Source organism: Anarhichas minor, unplaced genomic scaffold, assembly GCF_050575085.1.
Source record: "Anarhichas minor isolate MPS153535 unplaced genomic scaffold, ASM5057508v1 ptg000011l, whole genome shotgun sequence".
Taxonomy (NCBI): Eukaryota; Metazoa; Chordata; class Actinopteri; order Perciformes; family Anarhichadidae; genus Anarhichas; species Anarhichas minor.
This window is the reverse complement of record NW_027466457.1, coordinates 8,421,298-8,446,699: the sequence shown is the minus strand read 5'-3', so window position 1 is coordinate 8,446,699 and position 25,402 is coordinate 8,421,298. Positions and strand designations below refer to the sequence as shown.

Genomic DNA, 25,402 nt, shown 5'->3' with positions numbered 1-25,402 from the left:
TGGTGGTGAAGATGGTGGAGATCATGAACTCATTGAAAACATTACTGATCCGGATCTGAGTGTTTGCAGTAAACCTCTGGAAATAGAATGTAGAGCAAAAGAATACAGGGATATGTCTTTGAAGGACCTAGGTCAAATTGTAACATGCAACCCAAGTGTTGGACTAATCTGTCTTGACAAAGATCAAGGTATACCTCCTCTATGTAATAACTATGAAATACGAGTGAAATGTTGCGTCAACCACTGTAAACCTTCAACCACAACTGCACCCTCAACAACAACAACAACCAAAGGAAGGTCTACTACAACCTCAGCAAAAAACACAGAAAAACTGCCGACAACAACAATCACAGGAAGACCCACCACAACAACTACAATCACAGAAAAACCCACCACAACATCTACAATCACAGAAATACCCACCACAACAACTACAATCACAGAAAAACCCACCGCAACCACAGCAAAGGAACAAACTACAGCTGCCACAACAACTGAAGTACCCAGCACCCCAGTAAAAACCACAGAAAATCCCATTACTACTGCTGTTACAACAACTGAAAAGCCTGCCACAACAACCCCTGAAGTTGTAACAAATACAGTGTTTACAACAGCACCATCAACAGGACCCATGGTCACGATTACAGCTACAAAAGCCACAGAAAAATCCAGCACCGAAGCTACTACAACCACAGAAAAAACAACAGTGACAGAAATATCAACCCCCACAACCACAGAAAAGGAACAAACTACAGCTGCCACAACATCTGAACAACCCAGCACCCCAGTAACAACCACAGAAAAGCCTACCAAAAAGACAACCCAAACTCTAACAGAAACACCCACAATCACAGAAGAATCCACAACAACAACTACCGTTACAGAAAAATCCACCACAATACCCGTAGGAAAGCCCAGCACTACTGCTGCCACAACCACAGAAAAACCTACCACAACAGCCGCTGACTGCTATGTTTGTGAGTGGTCAGATTGGATAGACAATGATTACCCTGGTGGTGAAGATGGTGGAGATCATGAACTCATTGAAAACATTACTGATCCGGATCTGAGTGTTTGCAGTAAACCTCTGGAAATAGAATGTAGAGCAAAAGAATACAGGGATATGTCTTTGAAGGACCTAGGTCAAATTGTAACATGCAACCCAAGTGTTGGACTAATCTGTCTTGACAAAGATCAAGGTATACCTCCTCTATGTAATAACTATGAAATACGAGTGAAATGTTGCGTCAACCACTGTAAACCTTCAACCACAACTGCACCCTCAACAACAACAACAACCAAAGGAAGGTCTACTACAACCTCAGCAAAAAACACAGAAAAACTGCCGACAACAACAATCACAGGAAGACCCACCACAACAACTACAATCACAGAAAAACCCACCACAACATCTACAATCACAGAAATACCCACCACAACAACTACAATCACAGAAAAACCCACCGCAACCACAGCAAAGGAACAAACTACAGCTGCCACAACAACTGAAGTACCCAGCACCCCAGTAAAAACCACAGAAAATCCCATTACTACTGCTGTTACAACAACTGAAAAGCCTGCCACAACAACCCCTGAAGTTGTAACAAATACAGTGTTTACAACAGCACCATCAACAGGACCCATGGTCACGATTACAGCTACAAAAGCCACAGAAAAATCCAGCACCGAAGCTACTACAACCACAGAAAAAACAACAGTGACAGAAATATCAACCCCCACAACCACAGAAAAGGAACAAACTACAGCTGCCACAACATCTGAACAACCCAGCACCCCAGTAACAACCACAGAAAAGCCTACCAAAAAGACAACCCAAACTCTAACAGAAACACCCACAATCACAGAAGAATCCACAACAACAACTACCGTTACAGAAAAATCCACCACAATACCCGTAGGAAAGCCCAGCACTACTGCTGCCACAACCACAGAAAAACCTACCACAACAGCCGCTGACTGCTATGTTTGTGAGTGGTCAGATTGGATAGACAATGATTACCCTGGTGGTGAAGATGGTGGAGATCATGAACTCATTGAAAACATTACTGATCCGGATCTGAGTGTTTGCAGTAAACCTCTGGAAATAGAATGTAGAGCAAAAGAATACAGGGATATGTCTTTGAAGGACCTAGGTCAAATTGTAACATGCAACCCAAGTGTTGGACTAATCTGTCTTGACAAAGATCAAGGTATACCTCCTCTATGTAATAACTATGAAATACGAGTGAAATGTTGCGTCAACCACTGTAAACCTTCAACCACAACTGCACCCTCAACAACAACAACAACCAAAGGAAGGTCTACTACAACCTCAGCAAAAAACACAGAAAAACTGCCGACAACAACAATCACAGGAAGACCCACCACAACAACTACAATCACAGAAAAACCCACCACAACATCTACAATCACAGAAATACCCACCACAACAACTACAATCACAGAAAAACCCACCGCAACCACAGCAAAGGAACAAACTACAGCTGCCACAACAACTGAAGTACCCAGCACCCCAGTAAAAACCACAGAAAATCCCATTACTACTGCTGTTACAACAACTGAAAAGCCTGCCACAACAACCCCTGAAGTTGTAACAAATACAGTGTTTACAACAGCACCATCAACAGGACCCATGGTCACGATTACAGCTACAAAAGCCACAGAAAAATCCAGCACCGAAGCTACTACAACCACAGAAAAAACAACAGTGACAGAAATATCAACCCCCACAACCACAGAAAAGGAACAAACTACAGCTGCCACAACATCTGAACAACCCAGCACCCCAGTAACAACCACAGAAAAGCCTACCAAAAAGACAACCCAAACTCTAACAGAAACACCCACAATCACAGAAGAATCCACAACAACAACTACCGTTACAGAAAAATCCACCACAATACCCGTAGGAAAGCCCAGCACTACTGCTGCCACAACCACAGAAAAACCTACCACAACAGCCGCTGACTGCTATGTTTGTGAGTGGTCAGATTGGATAGACAATGATTACCCTGGTGGTGAAGATGGTGGAGATCATGAACTCATTGAAAACATTACTGATCCGGATCTGAGTGTTTGCAGTAAACCTCTGGAAATAGAATGTAGAGCAAAAGAATACAGGGATATGTCTTTGAAGGACCTAGGTCAAATTGTAACATGCAACCCAAGTGTTGGACTAATCTGTCTTGACAAAGATCAAGGTATACCTCCTCTATGTAATAACTATGAAATACGAGTGAAATGTTGCGTCAACCACTGTAAACCTTCAACCACAACTGCACCCTCAACAACAACAACAACCAAAGGAAGGTCTACTACAACCTCAGCAAAAAACACAGAAAAACTGCCGACAACAACAATCACAGGAAGACCCACCACAACAACTACAATCACAGAAAAACCCACCACAACATCTACAATCACAGAAATACCCACCACAACAACTACAATCACAGAAAAACCCACCGCAACCACAGCAAAGGAACAAACTACAGCTGCCACAACAACTGAAGTACCCAGCACCCCAGTAAAAACCACAGAAAATCCCATTACTACTGCTGTTACAACAACTGAAAAGCCTGCCACAACAACCCCTGAAGTTGTAACAAATACAGTGTTTACAACAGCACCATCAACAGGACCCATGGTCACGATTACAGCTACAAAAGCCACAGAAAAATCCAGCACCGAAGCTACTACAACCACAGAAAAAACAACAGTGACAGAAATATCAACCCCCACAACCACAGAAAAGGAACAAACTACAGCTGCCACAACATCTGAACAACCCAGCACCCCAGTAACAACCACAGAAAAGCCTACCAAAAAGACAACCCAAACTCTAACAGAAACACCCACAATCACAGAAGAATCCACAACAACAACTACCGTTACAGAAAAATCCACCACAATACCCGTAGGAAAGCCCAGCACTACTGCTGCCACAACCACAGAAAAACCTACCACAACAGCCGCTGACTGCTATGTTTGTGAGTGGTCAGATTGGATAGACAATGATTACCCTGGTGGTGAAGATGGTGGAGATCATGAACTCATTGAAAACATTACTGATCCGGATCTGAGTGTTTGCAGTAAACCTCTGGAAATAGAATGTAGAGCAAAAGAATACAGGGATATGTCTTTGAAGGACCTAGGTCAAATTGTAACATGCAACCCAAGTGTTGGACTAATCTGTCTTGACAAAGATCAAGGTATACCTCCTCTATGTAATAACTATGAAATACGAGTGAAATGTTGCGTCAACCACTGTAAACCTTCAACCACAACTGCACCCTCAACAACAACAACAACCAAAGGAAGGTCTACTACAACCTCAGCAAAAAACACAGAAAAACTGCCGACAACAACAATCACAGGAAGACCCACCACAACAACTACAATCACAGAAAAACCCACCACAACATCTACAATCACAGAAATACCCACCACAACAACTACAATCACAGAAAAACCCACCGCAACCACAGCAAAGGAACAAACTACAGCTGCCACAACAACTGAAGTACCCAGCACCCCAGTAAAAACCACAGAAAATCCCATTACTACTGCTGTTACAACAACTGAAAAGCCTGCCACAACAACCCCTGAAGTTGTAACAAATACAGTGTTTACAACAGCACCATCAACAGGACCCATGGTCACGATTACAGCTACAAAAGCCACAGAAAAATCCAGCACCGAAGCTACTACAACCACAGAAAAAACAACAGTGACAGAAATATCAACCCCCACAACCACAGAAAAGGAACAAACTACAGCTGCCACAACATCTGAACAACCCAGCACCCCAGTAACAACCACAGAAAAGCCTACCAAAAAGACAACCCAAACTCTAACAGAAACACCCACAATCACAGAAGAATCCACAACAACAACTACCGTTACAGAAAAATCCACCACAATACCCGTAGGAAAGCCCAGCACTACTGCTGCCACAACCACAGAAAAACCTACCACAACAGCCGCTGACTGCTATGTTTGTGAGTGGTCAGATTGGATAGACAATGATTACCCTGGTGGTGAAGATGGTGGAGATCATGAACTCATTGAAAACATTACTGATCCGGATCTGAGTGTTTGCAGTAAACCTCTGGAAATAGAATGTAGAGCAAAAGAATACAGGGATATGTCTTTGAAGGACCTAGGTCAAATTGTAACATGCAACCCAAGTGTTGGACTAATCTGTCTTGACAAAGATCAAGGTATACCTCCTCTATGTAATAACTATGAAATACGAGTGAAATGTTGCGTCAACCACTGTAAACCTTCAACCACAACTGCACCCTCAACAACAACAACAACCAAAGGAAGGTCTACTACAACCTCAGCAAAAAACACAGAAAAACTGCCGACAACAACAATCACAGGAAGACCCACCACAACAACTACAATCACAGAAAAACCCACCACAACATCTACAATCACAGAAATACCCACCACAACAACTACAATCACAGAAAAACCCACCGCAACCACAGCAAAGGAACAAACTACAGCTGCCACAACAACTGAAGTACCCAGCACCCCAGTAAAAACCACAGAAAATCCCATTACTACTGCTGTTACAACAACTGAAAAGCCTGCCACAACAACCCCTGAAGTTGTAACAAATACAGTGTTTACAACAGCACCATCAACAGGACCCATGGTCACGATTACAGCTACAAAAGCCACAGAAAAATCCAGCACCGAAGCTACTACAACCACAGAAAAAACAACAGTGACAGAAATATCAACCCCCACAACCACAGAAAAGGAACAAACTACAGCTGCCACAACATCTGAACAACCCAGCACCCCAGTAACAACCACAGAAAAGCCTACCAAAAAGACAACCCAAACTCTAACAGAAACACCCACAATCACAGAAGAATCCACAACAACAACTACCGTTACAGAAAAATCCACCACAATACCCGTAGGAAAGCCCAGCACTACTGCTGCCACAACCACAGAAAAACCTACCACAACAGCCGCTGACTGCTATGTTTGTGAGTGGTCAGATTGGATAGACAATGATTACCCTGGTGGTGAAGATGGTGGAGATCATGAACTCATTGAAAACATTACTGATCCGGATCTGAGTGTTTGCAGTAAACCTCTGGAAATAGAATGTAGAGCAAAAGAATACAGGGATATGTCTTTGAAGGACCTAGGTCAAATTGTAACATGCAACCCAAGTGTTGGACTAATCTGTCTTGACAAAGATCAAGGTATACCTCCTCTATGTAATAACTATGAAATACGAGTGAAATGTTGCGTCAACCACTGTAAACCTTCAACCACAACTGCACCCTCAACAACAACAACAACCAAAGGAAGGTCTACTACAACCTCAGCAAAAAACACAGAAAAACTGCCGACAACAACAATCACAGGAAGACCCACCACAACAACTACAATCACAGAAAAACCCACCACAACATCTACAATCACAGAAATACCCACCACAACAACTACAATCACAGAAAAACCCACCGCAACCACAGCAAAGGAACAAACTACAGCTGCCACAACAACTGAAGTACCCAGCACCCCAGTAAAAACCACAGAAAATCCCATTACTACTGCTGTTACAACAACTGAAAAGCCTGCCACAACAACCCCTGAAGTTGTAACAAATACAGTGTTTACAACAGCACCATCAACAGGACCCATGGTCACGATTACAGCTACAAAAGCCACAGAAAAATCCAGCACCGAAGCTACTACAACCACAGAAAAAACAACAGTGACAGAAATATCAACCCCCACAACCACAGAAAAGGAACAAACTACAGCTGCCACAACATCTGAACAACCCAGCACCCCAGTAACAACCACAGAAAAGCCTACCAAAAAGACAACCCAAACTCTAACAGAAACACCCACAATCACAGAAGAATCCACAACAACAACTACCGTTACAGAAAAATCCACCACAATACCCGTAGGAAAGCCCAGCACTACTGCTGCCACAACCACAGAAAAACCTACCACAACAGCCGCTGACTGCTATGTTTGTGAGTGGTCAGATTGGATAGACAATGATTACCCTGGTGGTGAAGATGGTGGAGATCATGAACTCATTGAAAACATTACTGATCCGGATCTGAGTGTTTGCAGTAAACCTCTGGAAATAGAATGTAGAGCAAAAGAATACAGGGATATGTCTTTGAAGGACCTAGGTCAAATTGTAACATGCAACCCAAGTGTTGGACTAATCTGTCTTGACAAAGATCAAGGTATACCTCCTCTATGTAATAACTATGAAATACGAGTGAAATGTTGCGTCAACCACTGTAAACCTTCAACCACAACTGCACCCTCAACAACAACAACAACCAAAGGAAGGTCTACTACAACCTCAGCAAAAAACACAGAAAAACTGCCGACAACAACAATCACAGGAAGACCCACCACAACAACTACAATCACAGAAAAACCCACCACAACATCTACAATCACAGAAATACCCACCACAACAACTACAATCACAGAAAAACCCACCGCAACCACAGCAAAGGAACAAACTACAGCTGCCACAACAACTGAAGTACCCAGCACCCCAGTAAAAACCACAGAAAATCCCATTACTACTGCTGTTACAACAACTGAAAAGCCTGCCACAACAACCCCTGAAGTTGTAACAAATACAGTGTTTACAACAGCACCATCAACAGGACCCATGGTCACGATTACAGCTACAAAAGCCACAGAAAAATCCAGCACCGAAGCTACTACAACCACAGAAAAAACAACAGTGACAGAAATATCAACCCCCACAACCACAGAAAAGGAACAAACTACAGCTGCCACAACATCTGAACAACCCAGCACCCCAGTAACAACCACAGAAAAGCCTACCAAAAAGACAACCCAAACTCTAACAGAAACACCCACAATCACAGAAGAATCCACAACAACAACTACCGTAACAGAAAAATCCACCACAATACCCGTAGGAAAGCCCAGCACTACTGCTGCCACAACCACAGAAAAACCTACCACAACAGCCGCTGACTGCTATGTTTGTGAGTGGTCAGATTGGATAGACAATGATTACCCTGGTGGTGAAGATGGTGGAGATCATGAACTCATTGAAAACATTACTGATCCGGATCTGAGTGTTTGCAGTAAACCTCTGGAAATAGAATGTAGAGCAAAAGAATACAGGGATATGTCTTTGAAGGACCTAGGTCAAATTGTAACATGCAACCCAAGTGTTGGACTAATCTGTCTTGACAAAGATCAAGGTATACCTCCTCTATGTAATAACTATGAAATACGAGTGAAATGTTGCGTCAACCACTGTAAACCTTCAACCACAACTGCACCCTCAACAACAACAACAACCAAAGGAAGGTCTACTACAACCTCAGCAAAAAACACAGAAAAACTGCCGACAACAACAATCACAGGAAGACCCACCACAACAACTACAATCACAGAAAAACCCACCACAACATCTACAATCACAGAAATACCCACCACAACAACTACAATCACAGAAAAACCCACCGCAACCACAGCAAAGGAACAAACTACAGCTGCCACAACAACTGAAGTACCCAGCACCCCAGTAAAAACCACAGAAAATCCCATTACTACTGCTGTTACAACAACTGAAAAGCCTGCCACAACAACCCCTGAAGTTGTAACAAATACAGTGTTTACAACAGCACCATCAACAGGACCCATGGTCACGATTACAGCTACAAAAGCCACAGAAAAATCCAGCACCGAAGCTACTACAACCACAGAAAAAACAACAGTGACAGAAATATCAACCCCCACAACCACAGAAAAGGAACAAACTACAGCTGCCACAACATCTGAACAACCCAGCACCCCAGTAACAACCACAGAAAAGCCTACCAAAAAGACAACCCAAACTCTAACAGAAACACCCACAATCACAGAAGAATCCACAACAACAACTACCGTAACAGAAAAATCCACCACAATACCCGTAGGAAAGCCCAGCACTACTGCTGCCACAACCACAGAAAAACCTACCACAACAGCCGCTGACTGCTATGTTTGTGAGTGGTCAGATTGGATAGACAATGATTACCCTGGTGGTGAAGATGGTGGAGATCATGAACTCATTGAAAACATTACTGATCCGGATCTGAGTGTTTGCAGTAAACCTCTGGAAATAGAATGTAGAGCAAAAGAATACAGGGATATGTCTTTGAAGGACCTAGGTCAAATTGTAACATGCAACCCAAGTGTTGGACTAATCTGTCTTGACAAAGATCAAGGTATACCTCCTCTATGTAATAACTATGAAATACGAGTGAAATGTTGCGTCAACCACTGTAAACCTTCAACCACAACTGCACCCTCAACAACAACAACAACCAAAGGAAGGTCTACTACAACCTCAGCAAAAAACACAGAAAAACTGCCGACAACAACAATCACAGGAAGACCCACCACAACAACTACAATCACAGAAAAACCCACCACAACATCTACAATCACAGAAATACCCACCACAACAACTACAATCACAGAAAAACCCACCGCAACCACAGCAAAGGAACAAACTACAGCTGCCACAACAACTGAAGTACCCAGCACCCCAGTAAAAACCACAGAAAATCCCATTACTACTGCTGTTACAACAACTGAAAAGCCTGCCACAACAACCCCTGAAGTTGTAACAAATACAGTGTTTACAACAGCACCATCAACAGGACCCATGGTCACGATTACAGCTACAAAAGCCACAGAAAAATCCAGCACCGAAGCTACTACAACCACAGAAAAAACAACAGTGACAGAAATATCAACCCCCACAACCACAGAAAAGGAACAAACTACAGCTGCCACAACATCTGAACAACCCAGCACCCCAGTAACAACCACAGAAAAGCCTACCAAAAAGACAACCCAAACTCTAACAGAAACACCCACAATCACAGAAGAATCCACAACAACAACTACCGTTACAGAAAAATCCACCACAATACCCGTAGGAAAGCCCAGCACTACTGCTGCCACAACCACAGAAAAACCTACCACAACAGCCGCTGACTGCTATGTTTGTGAGTGGTCAGATTGGATAGACAATGATTACCCTGGTGGTGAAGATGGTGGAGATCATGAACTCATTGAAAACATTACTGATCCGGATCTGAGTGTTTGCAGTAAACCTCTGGAAATAGAATGTAGAGCAAAAGAATACAGGGATATGTCTTTGAAGGACCTAGGTCAAATTGTAACATGCAACCCAAGTGTTGGACTAATCTGTCTTGACAAAGATCAAGGTATACCTCCTCTATGTAATAACTATGAAATACGAGTGAAATGTTGCGTCAACCACTGTAAACCTTCAACCACAACTGCACCCTCAACAACAACAACAACCAAAGGAAGGTCTACTACAACCTCAGCAAAAAACACAGAAAAACTGCCGACAACAACAATCACAGGAAGACCCACCACAACAACTACAATCACAGAAAAACCCACCACAACATCTACAATCACAGAAATACCCACCACAACAACTACAATCACAGAAAAACCCACCGCAACCACAGCAAAGGAACAAACTACAGCTGCCACAACAACTGAAGTACCCAGCACCCCAGTAAAAACCACAGAAAATCCCATTACTACTGCTGTTACAACAACTGAAAAGCCTGCCACAACAACCCCTGAAGTTGTAACAAATACAGTGTTTACAACAGCACCATCAACAGGACCCATGGTCACGATTACAGCTACAAAAGCCACAGAAAAATCCAGCACCGAAGCTACTACAACCACAGAAAAAACAACAGTGACAGAAATATCAACCCCCACAACCACAGAAAAGGAACAAACTACAGCTGCCACAACATCTGAACAACCCAGCACCCCAGTAACAACCACAGAAAAGCCTACCAAAAAGACAACCCAAACTCTAACAGAAACACCCACAATCACAGAAGAATCCACAACAACAACTACCGTTACAGAAAAATCCACCACAATACCCGTAGGAAAGCCCAGCACTACTGCTGCCACAACCACAGAAAAACCTACCACAACAGCCGCTGACTGCTATGTTTGTGAGTGGTCAGATTGGATAGACAATGATTACCCTGGTGGTGAAGATGGTGGAGATCATGAACTCATTGAAAACATTACTGATCCGGATCTGAGTGTTTGCAGTAAACCTCTGGAAATAGAATGTAGAGCAAAAGAATACAGGGATATGTCTTTGAAGGACCTAGGTCAAATTGTAACATGCAACCCAAGTGTTGGACTAATCTGTCTTGACAAAGATCAAGGTATACCTCCTCTATGTAATAACTATGAAATACGAGTGAAATGTTGCGTCAACCACTGTAAACCTTCAACCACAACTGCACCCTCAACAACAACAACAACCAAAGGAAGGTCTACTACAACCTCAGCAAAAAACACAGAAAAACTGCCGACAACAACAATCACAGGAAGACCCACCACAACAACTACAATCACAGAAAAACCCACCACAACATCTACAATCACAGAAATACCCACCACAACAACTACAATCACAGAAAAACCCACCGCAACCACAGCAAAGGAACAAACTACAGCTGCCACAACAACTGAAGTACCCAGCACCCCAGTAAAAACCACAGAAAATCCCATTACTACTGCTGTTACAACAACTGAAAAGCCTGCCACAACAACCCCTGAAGTTGTAACAAATACAGTGTTTACAACAGCACCATCAACAGGACCCATGGTCACGATTACAGCTACAAAAGCCACAGAAAAATCCAGCACCGAAGCTACTACAACCACAGAAAAAACAACAGTGACAGAAATATCAACCCCCACAACCACAGAAAAGGAACAAACTACAGCTGCCACAACATCTGAACAACCCAGCACCCCAGTAACAACCACAGAAAAGCCTACCAAAAAGACAACCCAAACTCTAACAGAAACACCCACAATCACAGAAGAATCCACAACAACAACTACCGTTACAGAAAAATCCACCACAATACCCGTAGGAAAGCCCAGCACTACTGCTGCCACAACCACAGAAAAACCTACCACAACAGCCGCTGACTGCTATGTTTGTGAGTGGTCAGATTGGATAGACAATGATTACCCTGGTGGTGAAGATGGTGGAGATCATGAACTCATTGAAAACATTACTGATCCGGATCTGAGTGTTTGCAGTAAACCTCTGGAAATAGAATGTAGAGCAAAAGAATACAGGGATATGTCTTTGAAGGACCTAGGTCAAATTGTAACATGCAACCCAAGTGTTGGACTAATCTGTCTTGACAAAGATCAAGGTATACCTCCTCTATGTAATAACTATGAAATACGAGTGAAATGTTGCGTCAACCACTGTAAACCTTCAACCACAACTGCACCCTCAACAACAACAACAACCAAAGGAAGGTCTACTACAACCTCAGCAAAAAACACAGAAAAACTGCCGACAACAACAATCACAGGAAGACCCACCACAACAACTACAATCACAGAAAAACCCACCACAACATCTACAATCACAGAAATACCCACCACAACAACTACAATCACAGAAAAACCCACCGCAACCACAGCAAAGGAACAAACTACAGCTGCCACAACAACTGAAGTACCCAGCACCCCAGTAAAAACCACAGAAAATCCCATTACTACTGCTGTTACAACAACTGAAAAGCCTGCCACAACAACCCCTGAAGTTGTAACAAATACAGTGTTTACAACAGCACCATCAACAGGACCCATGGTCACGATTACAGCTACAAAAGCCACAGAAAAATCCAGCACCGAAGCTACTACAACCACAGAAAAAACAACAGTGACAGAAATATCAACCCCCACAACCACAGAAAAGGAACAAACTACAGCTGCCACAACATCTGAACAACCCAGCACCCCAGTAACAACCACAGAAAAGCCTACCAAAAAGACAACCCAAACTCTAACAGAAACACCCACAATCACAGAAGAATCCACAACAACAACTACCGTTACAGAAAAATCCACCACAATACCCGTAGGAAAGCCCAGCACTACTGCTGCCACAACCACAGAAAAACCTACCACAACAGCCGCTGACTGCTATGTTTGTGAGTGGTCAGATTGGATAGACAATGATTACCCTGGTGGTGAAGATGGTGGAGATCATGAACTCATTGAAAACATTACTGATCCGGATCTGAGTGTTTGCAGTAAACCTCTGGAAATAGAATGTAGAGCAAAAGAATACAGGGATATGTCTTTGAAGGACCTAGGTCAAATTGTAACATGCAACCCAAGTGTTGGACTAATCTGTCTTGACAAAGATCAAGGTATACCTCCTCTATGTAATAACTATGAAATACGAGTGAAATGTTGCGTCAACCACTGTAAACCTTCAACCACAACTGCACCCTCAACAACAACAACAACCAAAGGAAGGTCTACTACAACCTCAGCAAAAAACACAGAAAAACTGCCGACAACAACAATCACAGGAAGACCCACCACAACAACTACAATCACAGAAAAACCCACCACAACATCTACAATCACAGAAATACCCACCACAACAACTACAATCACAGAAAAACCCACCGCAACCACAGCAAAGGAACAAACTACAGCTGCCACAACAACTGAAGTACCCAGCACCCCAGTAAAAACCACAGAAAATCCCATTACTACTGCTGTTACAACAACTGAAAAGCCTGCCACAACAACCCCTGAAGTTGTAACAAATACAGTGTTTACAACAGCACCATCAACAGGACCCATGGTCACGATTACAGCTACAAAAGCCACAGAAAAATCCAGCACCGAAGCTACTACAACCACAGAAAAAACAACAGTGACAGAAATATCAACCCCCACAACCACAGAAAAGGAACAAACTACAGCTGCCACAACATCTGAACAACCCAGCACCCCAGTAACAACCACAGAAAAGCCTACCAAAAAGACAACCCAAACTCTAACAGAAACACCCACAATCACAGAAGAATCCACAACAACAACTACCGTTACAGAAAAATCCACCACAATACCCGTAGGAAAGCCCAGCACTACTGCTGCCACAACCACAGAAAAACCTACCACAACAGCCGCTGACTGCTATGTTTGTGAGTGGTCAGATTGGATAGACAATGATTACCCTGGTGGTGAAGATGGTGGAGATCATGAACTCATTGAAAACATTACTGATCCGGATCTGAGTGTTTGCAGTAAACCTCTGGAAATAGAATGTAGAGCAAAAGAATACAGGGATATGTCTTTGAAGGACCTAGGTCAAATTGTAACATGCAACCCAAGTGTTGGACTAATCTGTCTTGACAAAGATCAAGGTATACCTCCTCTATGTAATAACTATGAAATACGAGTGAAATGTTGCGTCAACCACTGTAAACCTTCAACCACAACTGCACCCTCAACAACAACAACAACCAAAGGAAGGTCTACTACAACCTCAGCAAAAAACACAGAAAAACTGCCGACAACAACAATCACAGGAAGACCCACCACAACAACTACAATCACAGAAAAACCCACCACAACATCTACAATCACAGAAATACCCACCACAACAACTACAATCACAGAAAAACCCACCGCAACCACAGCAAAGGAACAAACTACAGCTGCCACAACAACTGAAGTACCCAGCACCCCAGTAAAAACCACAGAAAATCCCATTACTACTGCTGTTACAACAACTGAAAAGCCTGCCACAACAACCCCTGAAGTTGTAACAAATACAGTGTTTACAACAGCACCATCAACAGGACCCATGGTCACGATTACAGCTACAAAAGCCACAGAAAAATCCAGCACCGAAGCTACTACAACCACAGAAAAAACAACAGTGACAGAAATATCAACCCCCACAACCACAGAAAAGGAACAAACTACAGCTGCCACAACATCTGAACAACCCAGCACCCCAGTAACAACCACAGAAAAGCCTACCAAAAAGACAACCCAAACTCTAACAGAAACACCCACAATCACAGAAGAATCCACAACAACAACTACCGTTACAGAAAAATCCACCACAATACCCGTAGGAAAGCCCAGCACTACTGCTGCCACAACCACAGAAAAACCTACCACAACAGCCGCTGACTGCTATGTTTGTGAGTGGTCAGATTGGATAGACAATGATTACCCTGGTGGTGAAGATGGTGGAGATCATGAACTCATTGAAAACATTACTGATCCGGATCTGAGTGTTTGCAGTAAACCTCTGGAAATAGAATGTAGAGCAAAAGAATACAGGGATATGTCTTTGAAGGACCTAGGTCAAATTGTAACATGCAACCCAAGTGTTGGACTAATCTGTCTTGACAAAGATCAAGGTATACCTCCTCTATGTAATAACTATGAAATACGAGTGAAATGTTGCGTCAACCACTGTAAACCTTCAACCACAACTGCACCCTCAACAACAACAACAACCAAAGGAAGGTCTACTACAACCTCAGCAAAAAACACAGAAAAACTGCCGACAACAACAATCACAGGAAGACCCACCACAACAACTACAATCACAGAAAAACCCACCACAACATCTACAATCACAGAAATACCCACCACAACAACTACAATCACAGAAAAACCCACCGCAACCACAGCAAAGGAACAAACTACAGCTGCCACAACAACTGAAGTACCCAGCACCCCAGTAAAAACCACAGAAAATCCCATTACTACTGCTGTTACAACAACTGAAAAGCCTGCCACAACAACCCCTGAAGTTGTAACAAATACAGTGTTTACAACAGCACCATCAACAGGACCCATAGTCACGATTACAGCTACAACAGAAACACCCACAATCACAGAAGAATCCACAACAACTACTGTTACAGAAAAACCCACCACTTTAACTCTTCAGCCTTCAACAACAGGCGGAACAACTTTATGTTCCTGCAAGTACATGGAGCAATTGTTTTCTCCTGGTAAGCAATTGGTTATTGCCTCACTTGTTCATTTCATCATTGTTAATATTTTGGTCATGGTTACACCTGTCCTTAGAATGCAACTTGGCACATCTAATTCAAATTGCAGCATAAACTCCAAGGTATTCATGCTCAAATCTTGTTTGCATTGAGATCTATAATCATAATCCACAGTCTGATTTACCCTTCATTCCTTTTGGATCTTGTACAAAACTCGATTTGGTAAAATTGATGTACATATCCGCAGTCCATGCGTTCCAAAAAAAACCCAATACGCTTTATTCTCTTCACAGAAGATGTTTTTCATCTTTTTCCATGCTTATGGTTATGGCACCTGCACAGTGAAGGGATAAGTTACCACTGAAACTGGAAAATTCAGTCACGACTACATTCCTACTGACGTCTATTGCCAAAATGGGGCAATTAGAACTATTAATGATAATGTACTATTAAGTTAGTTCTGATCATGGATCCAGACATATACTTTATATTGTAGTGTCCACTTAGAAAACTTTAATGTGAATAGACTAGTATTCACAAATGTTGCATTATAAAGACAGCTGTGACCCTGGCACTGTAACTTGTTTTTCTCACACATTAGTCATTTTGGATTTAACTGCCTTGGTTTTATTCTCATATAGGTAGCTTCATGTACAATAAGACTGATGGAGAAGGCTGGTGTTTCACTGCATATTGCAATTTGACATGCAATGTTGAGAAGCTTGCTAGACCATGTCACCATACGACTCCACCAACTCCTACCACCACAACAAGCTCTGGCACTACAAAACAAATTGGCTCTACAACTGCCAGTACAATTGCTTCATCCACAGTGAAGCGTCCCAAAGACTGTTCATATCTGGAGCCACCTCGAGAGGTATTTGAATTTAGTTAAACAAGGAACAAATCATCTTAACTGACATTGTTTACAGAGTGTCTATTCTGAGAGAGCGCCTGAAACAAGGTCTTTGATTCCTTTGGATAAAAATAAGGCATTTTAATGCATATTCTGCACACTCTCATTGGTCTTTTAAGCTGTCAATGAAACCATCAACATTAAAGTGCAACCGTAGTCGATAAATTCCACATGCAATTACTGATTAATTTGAAAAGCCTCAAATACATCCATATTATTGATGGGTGCTTCTTTGTTGATTTTCACACCTTAGGTCTTCCCTGGAAAAAATCTCCAGTCGAGTAGAAGTATCTTATATCATTAGATATTTTCCCCCAGTAGTTGCAGAATATTGGAATAAAGGTCAATGGATTTTTAATATAATTTAATTCATTAGTGTCCCCATTAGCTCAATTAAAACAGAGGGTAATCTCTTTAGGGTCTTATCACAAACCACATTAACAAACAACATAAAAACACTTTCATACACACCATAAGACCAACTCACAACATACGAAACTAGAGAAACTAACAGAATGAGATATTGATACATAAACAAAACAAATAGCTCCATAAATAAAATGATTTACATATAAGTAATATAACTTTACTGTGTACCTCATATATCACTACAGGTTACATCTACAAATAAATCCAACATAACAATTATTAAAGAATGTCAACCCATTAGTGGCATTGATAATAACATCTATGCATATACTGTGTCTCATTAGCACTGATCAATTTAAAATCATAGGATAGTATTTATTTCACTGGTAGTAGATTACTAAAAGTACTACTTTGCCATTTACAGGATGGTGAGTCCTGGAGTTCAAACAACTGCACCACAGAAACATGTGATAATGGAAGAGTAACAACAGAACATGTGCCATGTGAACCAGTGACCATGCCTGTATGTGAAAATGGGCAGCCACCAGTCAGGGTTTATGGTGAAGGAGGCTGCTGTTTCCACTATGAGTGCATATGTAAGTGAAAACCTTTTAACATTTCACATTCAAGCAACATCTTTAAATACCACAATAAAACGTACAGTATAATTATTTTTCTTTGATGTAAAACTCAATGTTATCTCAATCTAATATTTGCAGGTGGTTGCATTGGCTGGGGAGATCGTCATTATGTGACATTTGATGGCCAGCACTACAGCTTCCAGAAAAACTGCACATACGTCCTTGTCAAAGAGATCATTCCTCGACACAATTTTAAAATTCTTATCGACAACGGAAACTGTAATCCCGAAAGAAGGACCTGTGCTAAATCCTTGATCGTGTATTACAAAAACTATGAAGTTATTCTTACACAGGGGAGAAACCCCATCGTAAATAAGGTACATTTTGCCACACAAATTTAAACTTATTTAAATTACTTTTTTTAAATATATTTAAATGATATGCAGTGCTAATGATGATGAAAATTGTTTAGGTATTCATCAACGGCAAGCAGGTAATCCCAACCTACTCCAATGATGACTTCACCGTAACAAGTACAGCAATTGAGCTGCTTTTGAGAATTCCGGAAATTGAAGCCGTTGTGATGGTCAAAGCGCTTTTTTTCAAAATTGACCTGCCGTTTTCCCTTTTCCACCACAACACAGAGGGACAGTGTGGTAAGCTGATAATCAATTTGTTGTTAGAATAACACAGAAAATGAGGCTGCATGTTACGTTCATAGAGGAAAATACGTAAACAGTCCTGGATTTAATATGTAAGTGCCAATGGATGTACCACATGTGGTAACACATGGGCTGTAATATCTGTCATTTTACTATTTACTTTCACAAGGTAACTGTGACAATAACAGGACAAATGACTGCAGATTACCAAATGGCCAGATTAATCCCGCATGCTCTCAAATGGGACAGTGGCATATATCGGATAAGAATAAACCATATTGTGAGAACCCATCTCCTCCACCAACACCAAAACCAACAGCTACAGGAAAACCCTGCCAACCTGATATCTGTGAAATTCTGATCAGCAAGTAAGAATTTACAGAATAGATATGAACACAATATGTCAATTAATTCTTGAGTATCACTCTGATTAACAGCTGTCTTACTTCTGATTTGTACATTAAGGGTGTTTGAGGAATGCCACAAAGTAATCCCACCAACACCATTTTACGAGAGCTGTAAATTTGATGTTTGCCACATGGAAAGTACCACCATTGGTTGTTCCAGTATGGAGACGTATGCCATGATGTGTGCTGAAGCATCTGTCTGTACACCCTGGAGGAATGCTACAAACGGACAGTGTGGTAGGAGAGGTTCAGTTCAGTAGAAAGCTAACTCAATTTTTTCATAATTTTGATGTTTAAATCTATTTTTCTCTTGTCGTAGAACTTGAATGTCCACACAATATGGTATACAAGCCTTGCGGGCCAAGTGTTGTTCCAACTTGCAATGCAAGGTACAGTAATCGCTGAGTTTTATTATCAATATCATGAATCAAATAATGTCAGCAGCTTGTAATTTAACAAGACTTAGTTTCTATAGCCATGCTAGCGGCTCTGAGAGGCTGTAATTAGGCTGAACCAAATGCAAACATCAGCATGCATAACATGCACACAATGACAATGCAAACATGCTGATGTTAAGCACTGATTTTTACCATTATGACCATCTTAGTTTTGCGTGTCAGCCAGCTAGGGATGTAATTAGTTTTGCAGGTATTTGGTGATAAATCAAAACAAATAAAAATGTTGACTTGATGATAGCGGTCGATGAAAAGTGAATGGATTACCAAAGTCATTACAAACTAATCCTGAAGGGTTATTGGATGTCTGTACCAAATGACTGCAATCCACCCAATAGTTTTGATAGTTTTCACTTAAAACCACAAATGTCAACCTCGTGGTTGCTGTAGAGGGAAAGTCGGGATCAACAAAGGCATTAGGATTCACCCTCTGGGGACCATGAATGTCTGTACAACTGTTTAAAAGAGTTGTTGAAATATTTCAGTGTGGACCAAAGTGGTGGACCAACAGACCAACACTGCTATCTATAGAGCCATACCGCTAGCATGGCAAAAAAACAAAACAATACTGCATTATACTCATCACTTATGCATTATTTATTAATTTATACTTTTATTTTTCTGAAATAATTATGTGGTTTTTTTCACCATCAATTCTCTTCATATTTAGATCCAATGAGAGGCATGCACAACAATGCCAGGAAAGAAATGGCAAAAAAAAACAAGCTTGTGATTACATCATAGAGGGATGTTTCTGCCCAGAGGGGATGACCCTGTTCAGCACAATTTCTGACCTCTGTGTCACCTCCTGTAAGATCATTTTATTGTTGTGAAGAAAAATCTGATTCTTTGAGAATGAATTAATGTTTCGGTAAACTAATTGTTTTGTATTGTTAAAGGTTGTACTGGACCTGACGGCCAACCTAAACAGGTAAATGCTACCATACGTGACTGATAATCATTATTCACAGAGTATTTGTTGCTGACACGTTACGAACTCTGTTCCGTCTTAAAACAGAATGGTGAGACTTGGCAGAACAACTGTAATCAGTGTACTTGTGATGAGGACACTCAGAGTGTTCAGTGTAAGCCTCTCACATGTCCCACTGAGGAGCCAATAACCTGTACCGAGGAAGGTGAGGTGTTGGAGAAGCGCAAAGTGGACTGCTGTGATAGACAGACCTGTGGTGAGTGATTCAAAGTAACACACCTTCATCTGCCGACAATTTTTAATGGAAGGATCTTTCGATGATTTACTGGGAACTTCACTCATTTTATACATAAATATCAGTTTTCTCATAATAAGGAGTACTACTCCTTATTATTAGTTTGTGAAAACAGTTGCATATATCTTATTTCCTCTTCTGCATAATAGCTTTCCAAAGCCAGAGAAAATACACTCAGACGCCAGTTTATTGGGTTGTCTTTGCTAAACCGAATGCAGTCTAATACAACTGTTCTGCTATAAATCCTAAATACCTCAATGTAGGTTAAAATGTTCAATGTTTTGTTGTAACTGTTTTAGAGAGTTGATTGAACTTCATATGAACTGAATATACTGTATCAGTATCATACAGGATACTCAAAGTGCCTTCTTAGTAGGTAACAAGAAGTAATCGTCTATTTTCCAGGAGTACCTGTTAATAGTTCATTTGTTTGTCATACTTACCAGCCTTTGAAATGTCTTTCCTTTTAACCAACAGAATGTGATAGGGACCTCTGTGCATTGCATAAACAGAAGTGCGAACTAGGATTTGAGTTGGAGATCCAAATGTCAAATGACACTTGCTGCCCGTCTTACAGCTGTGGTAAGCTTTCCATATAAGTTTCAGTTCCATTTGCTTTGTGTTAGTGTGTGAAAGACTTCAAACTAAACTATGCATAAGCCTTTAATGTAATCATATTTGTCATTATTTTAATCTAGTACCCAAAGGCGTCTGTGTCTTCAATGATACTGAGTACAAGGTAAGGAATAATGTTCTGTATATATCTTAAATGTGCACAAATAAGAGTATACTTGTTTGTTAAAGTGTTACTAAAACACAGCAATCTTTAAATTAACTATACGATAAATTAAGTATTATCTTAACAATAGTATTTAAGTTAAACACAGATGTTGTTAGACAATAGTGACATTTAATTTGCTGGCCTTATATGAAATACAGCTAAGACTCTGCGTTTCATTGTTTACAGCCAGGTATGGATTTCTTCAAAGACCCATGTGAACCATGCAGGTGTACTAACAAACAGGATCCCAGAAGCAAGTTGAACCACCTTGAGTGTTTTGTGATAGACTGTAGCCCACTGTGTCTAGAGGTACGTTTGTATGTAACTATCAACAGCATTGCAGTTTTTAATTAAATAGGAAGTAAAGGTATATAGTGTACAAAAATGTTTACCATGAGAGCACATGCTTTTGTGTTGATCTGTTTACCATTTGCAGATGCAAAAACTTTGCTGTTTATGTGCACATGACGACAGGTTTGAAGATGTGTTTAGTTCGAGTTTAACAAAAAAACAAAACTTAACAAAACTACAAGATTTTTTTTTACTTATCCATGTTATGTCTAGTCTCTAGTCATGCAAATGTTTCGGTTGTATTTGCACAGGTTTGAGACATCTGTCTCTGAGATTTCTGCCGCCTTCCAAATTTAAACAAAAGGGGAATGTAATGACAAAAAATTGTAGTGTTTTGAGCACCACAAACCAAACTACATTCACCCCAATTTGGGTGGCAGCAAGAATCTCAGAGATGGATATCTTAAACCTTTAACATCAGAATGGCTTGATATAACTTTTGGGGTAAGTGAGCTACAAGTTCTTTATGTAATTTGGATGAACGAGACAGTATAGTAAATACTACTTATTAGTTATTATGTATACATTTAATTGAATGAAGTTGCACACTATTTTGATTTGTGCTTTTTTTCCTAATAGGGCTATGTGTATGAAAACCAACCTGGACAATGTTGTGGATCATGTAAAAAAAACAGCTGTGTTGTGGAGGTCCCAGGCTTCACTTCTCCGATAATCATTAAAGTAAGTACAGTGTAATAGGAACATCTTCAGAAATCTGTCACCTTAAATTTTGGTACCAGTCAATGTTTATGTTCACTAATTGACCTCTTCTACACCTCTGACAGCCTTCTCAGTCTTGGTCACCGCCAAATGATAAGTGTGTCAAGTATGATTGCCAAAAGGTGAAGGATGACTTCATAACCTCTAAAAGTCTAACAACATGTCCTGCATTTGATCCAGCAAACTGCATTCCTGTGAGTATAATCCAGTCCTGAAACAAGCAGAAGTTCTTATTTCTGTCAGCTATAATCTTTGTAAATAACTCTGAACTGGTGCTGACTCATCCTACAGTGCACTTTACATCCAAACTGTAGAATATGCGGTTAGTTTAGCTATTTCTGTTAATGCATCGGGTGCCATGCACAAAAAGGATTTCCATTTCTGATCGTAGACTTTTGGTAAATGGGATGAAATTAGATAAATGGGCAATGAGAAATATGAGAGACATCAATACACAAAATGTGCTGAAATACACAAATACATAGTGAAGAAGAAATTGCATTATATATTGCACCAGTAATACTGTACACATGACTCATAAGAGACTCTATATCAGTCTATGTTGTTTATCTGCATATTTTACAATCCATATTGTTTATATTACAGGGAACTGAACAAAGTGATAACATCGGTTGTTGCAAAACTTGTAAGTATGAGTCAATAAAATTAATTCAAATTACACAATATCACTGTCATCCTCTGTTACTCATAACATGCGTCAACAGTGATAAAAAACAATTATCCAAAGACCATTTTCACTATTGATTAATATGTTGATATTTTCTAAAAATGTTCATAATTCAGAAGCTGGATTGTTTTTCATTTGAATTAAAAGTGAACTCAAATTATTACTAGATTACCCATGATGCAGTTTTTGCATAAAAACAGAGCCTAAAACTCCACATATTAGAGGTTTTATTTTATTTTGCCACTGAAATGACACAATTTTTTGCAGCAAGATGAAAAAAATGTTCATGTGCCATTCACAGGTACTCCAAAAAGCAACTGTCAAATGAGCAAGAACACCACCTATCTGCAGACAAAGGACTGCAAGTCAGTTGTGCCAGTGGAAATCACAGCCTGTGCAGGACCTTGTGGAGCGTCCTCATCAATGTGAGATTTATAACAAAATATCTGAGGGATGTAGAGTACAAACTACTAACTCAATCATGCTGAAATCACCTGCTCAGTTTTCATGTGTAGTTTCAAGATATATGTTTTGTTCACATTGAACAGCAAGTGACTGACACTGATCCCGTCTGAAACTGCTTCTATTTACAGGTACTCTGCGGAAAAAGAGCTTTTGATGCATTCATGCTCATGCTGTCAAGAAATGGCCACCAGTAAGAAGGAGGTGGAGATGACCTGTATCGATGGCAGAAAGATAAAGCACTCCTACATTTCAGTTGACAAGTGTGGTTGCCAAGTCGCTAAATGTCAGGACATCTCAGACTAATGTAAAAATTTAGCAAGACAACATTGAAAACTAAGCTTAGTTGAAGGAGAAAATTAACTAATATACTTACATAAACATTAGCAAATCCTCTCCAAAAACTATTAGCGAGTCGAGACTCAATATGTGAAGACCCACACCTCTGTGTATTCAGCAGCCCCAAATAAGGGTAGATAAGTTTAACCTTTTAAACAGCAGAGCTGTTGTGGTCGGAACTTTTGTAAACCCCTGGAAGTTGTCCCTTTATACTCATCATCTTCTCATTTATTGTCAGGGAGGCAGGTCCACATAGTGCCCTGTCATGTCAGCACATATTTGTGTCCTGGTGTCTCTTTTAGCTTTTGAAGAGGATTTTCCTTTTATGGAAACTTAACAATGTGGTGTTTTTAATCTTAGAGGGTGTTTCTCTTTCTTTTACTGTAAATGACTTGAGAGATAAAAGACACAAGAATGGCTTCAGATATTATAGAACATTGTAGCAATATATCTTTTGGGGAAAGGGATTATATTTGTGGTAAAATGTGAAAGATTTGAAACATGGATTTGAATTTTAAATGATTGTTGGTCATTATTTTAAACAGCTCCATCTATGTTGATGAATTAACTCACAACCCATTGAATATATAAATAAAATAAGGTACGAATACTCAGGCTATCTTTGCCCTGCATCTTATGTGTCAAACTTCTGCCAATATGAATGTCTTTATTGTCATTAAAATCTAATGTTTACTCGCAATTCTGTGTTCTTGTTTTTGTTTTTTATATGGATTTGTCTTGAAGTGTTTGCATGATGCATTGATGGTAGCGAGAAGAATCTCTTCACATCAATAGAAAATGTATTTATTTTGCCTATGGCAGTGCACCATCATTTATAGTTGTATATGTATTCAATATTATTTTATATGTAGTCAGTCACCATCAAACACATATGTTGAGTCACAGTTTAATTTCAATAATGAATCAACTTAAGAAATATATTTTTTGCAAGTAATACTTCTAAAATAAAAAAGCATAACTTTTCCCCAATATACAGTAATCAAAACATTGTATTTACTAGTGTACTGTATTCTCTAGTAGTGTTAGCACTGGGTGCACAATCAAAACTTGGGGAGCATAGTTATTGCTAACATATTGTGTTGTCTTGGTTGAATTAACAAGGTTGCTGTCAATAAACTGGACTGGACTGACCATGCACATGCACTTTACAAAAAGGCTCAGAGCAGACTCTATCTGCTGAGGAGTGCAGGGAGCACTCCTGAGGACCTTCTTGGACTCTGTGGTGGCATCAGCCATTTTTTATGGAGTGGTCTGCTGGGGCAGCAGCATCTCGACAGCTGACAGGAAGTGACTAAACAAACTTATCAAGAAGGCCAGCAGTGTGCTGGGGTGTCCACTGGATACGGTGGAAGTGGTGGGAAACAGGACGATGATGGCTAAGCTATGTGGCAGCTCTGTGCAGCTCCCTCAGCCACCAGTTGATTCACCCCCTCTGTGCAATATAAATACACTGTGCAATACAAAAATC

At 40.6% G+C, this 25,402-nt stretch overlaps 2 protein-coding genes across 2 annotated transcripts; both read left to right on the top strand.

Moving 5' to 3' along the window:
* Nucleotides 1-4,156: 4,156 nt before the first annotated feature.
* On the top strand, nucleotides 4,157-14,109 carry LOC142947898 (mucin-5AC-like). Its single transcript, XM_076089769.1, has 7 exons — nucleotides 4,157-4,175; nucleotides 5,034-5,449; nucleotides 7,049-7,666; nucleotides 9,071-9,493; nucleotides 11,093-11,710; nucleotides 13,115-13,657; nucleotides 13,924-14,109. The coding sequence occupies exons 1-7, from the start codon at nucleotides 4,157-4,159 to the stop codon at nucleotides 14,107-14,109; spliced, it is 2,823 nt and encodes a 940-aa protein (XP_075945884.1).
* A 2,496-nt stretch (nucleotides 14,110-16,605) lies between these two features.
* On the top strand, nucleotides 16,606-23,880 carry LOC142947897 (intestinal mucin-like protein). Its single transcript, XM_076089768.1, has 18 exons — nucleotides 16,606-16,833; nucleotides 17,666-17,837; nucleotides 17,961-18,199; nucleotides 18,295-18,478; nucleotides 18,654-18,852; nucleotides 18,950-19,128; nucleotides 19,211-19,280; nucleotides 20,017-20,156; nucleotides 20,246-20,277; nucleotides 20,365-20,533; nucleotides 21,050-21,154; nucleotides 21,271-21,311; nucleotides 21,540-21,662; nucleotides 22,284-22,385; nucleotides 22,490-22,618; nucleotides 23,031-23,070; nucleotides 23,414-23,537; nucleotides 23,706-23,880. The coding sequence occupies exons 1-18, from the start codon at nucleotides 16,606-16,608 to the stop codon at nucleotides 23,878-23,880; spliced, it is 2,451 nt and encodes an 816-aa protein (XP_075945883.1).
* Nucleotides 23,881-25,402: the final 1,522 nt, after the last annotated feature.

What these genes read in the sequence shown, in the direction of transcription:
- LOC142947898 (XM_076089769.1), top strand. An exon ending in CCACAACAACCCCTGAAGTT is followed by an intron (nt 7,667 to 9,070) that starts GTAACAAATACA and finishes TATGTTTGTGAG; the next exon opens with TGGTCAGATTGGATAGACAA. An exon ending in CAATCACAGAAAAACCCACC is followed by an intron (nt 9,494 to 11,092) that starts ACAACATCTACA and finishes TATGTTTGTGAG; the next exon opens with TGGTCAGATTGGATAGACAA.
- LOC142947897 (XM_076089768.1), top strand. Translation starts at nt 16,606, where the DNA reads ATGTACAATAAGACTGATGGAGAAGGCTGGTGTTTCACTGCATATTGC. An exon ending in TTTCCACTATGAGTGCATAT is followed by an intron (nt 17,838 to 17,960) that starts GTAAGTGAAAAC and finishes TAATATTTGCAG; the next exon opens with GTGGTTGCATTGGCTGGGGA. An exon ending in CAACACAGAGGGACAGTGTG is followed by an intron (nt 18,479 to 18,653) that starts GTAAGCTGATAA and finishes TACTTTCACAAG; the next exon opens with GTAACTGTGACAATAACAGG.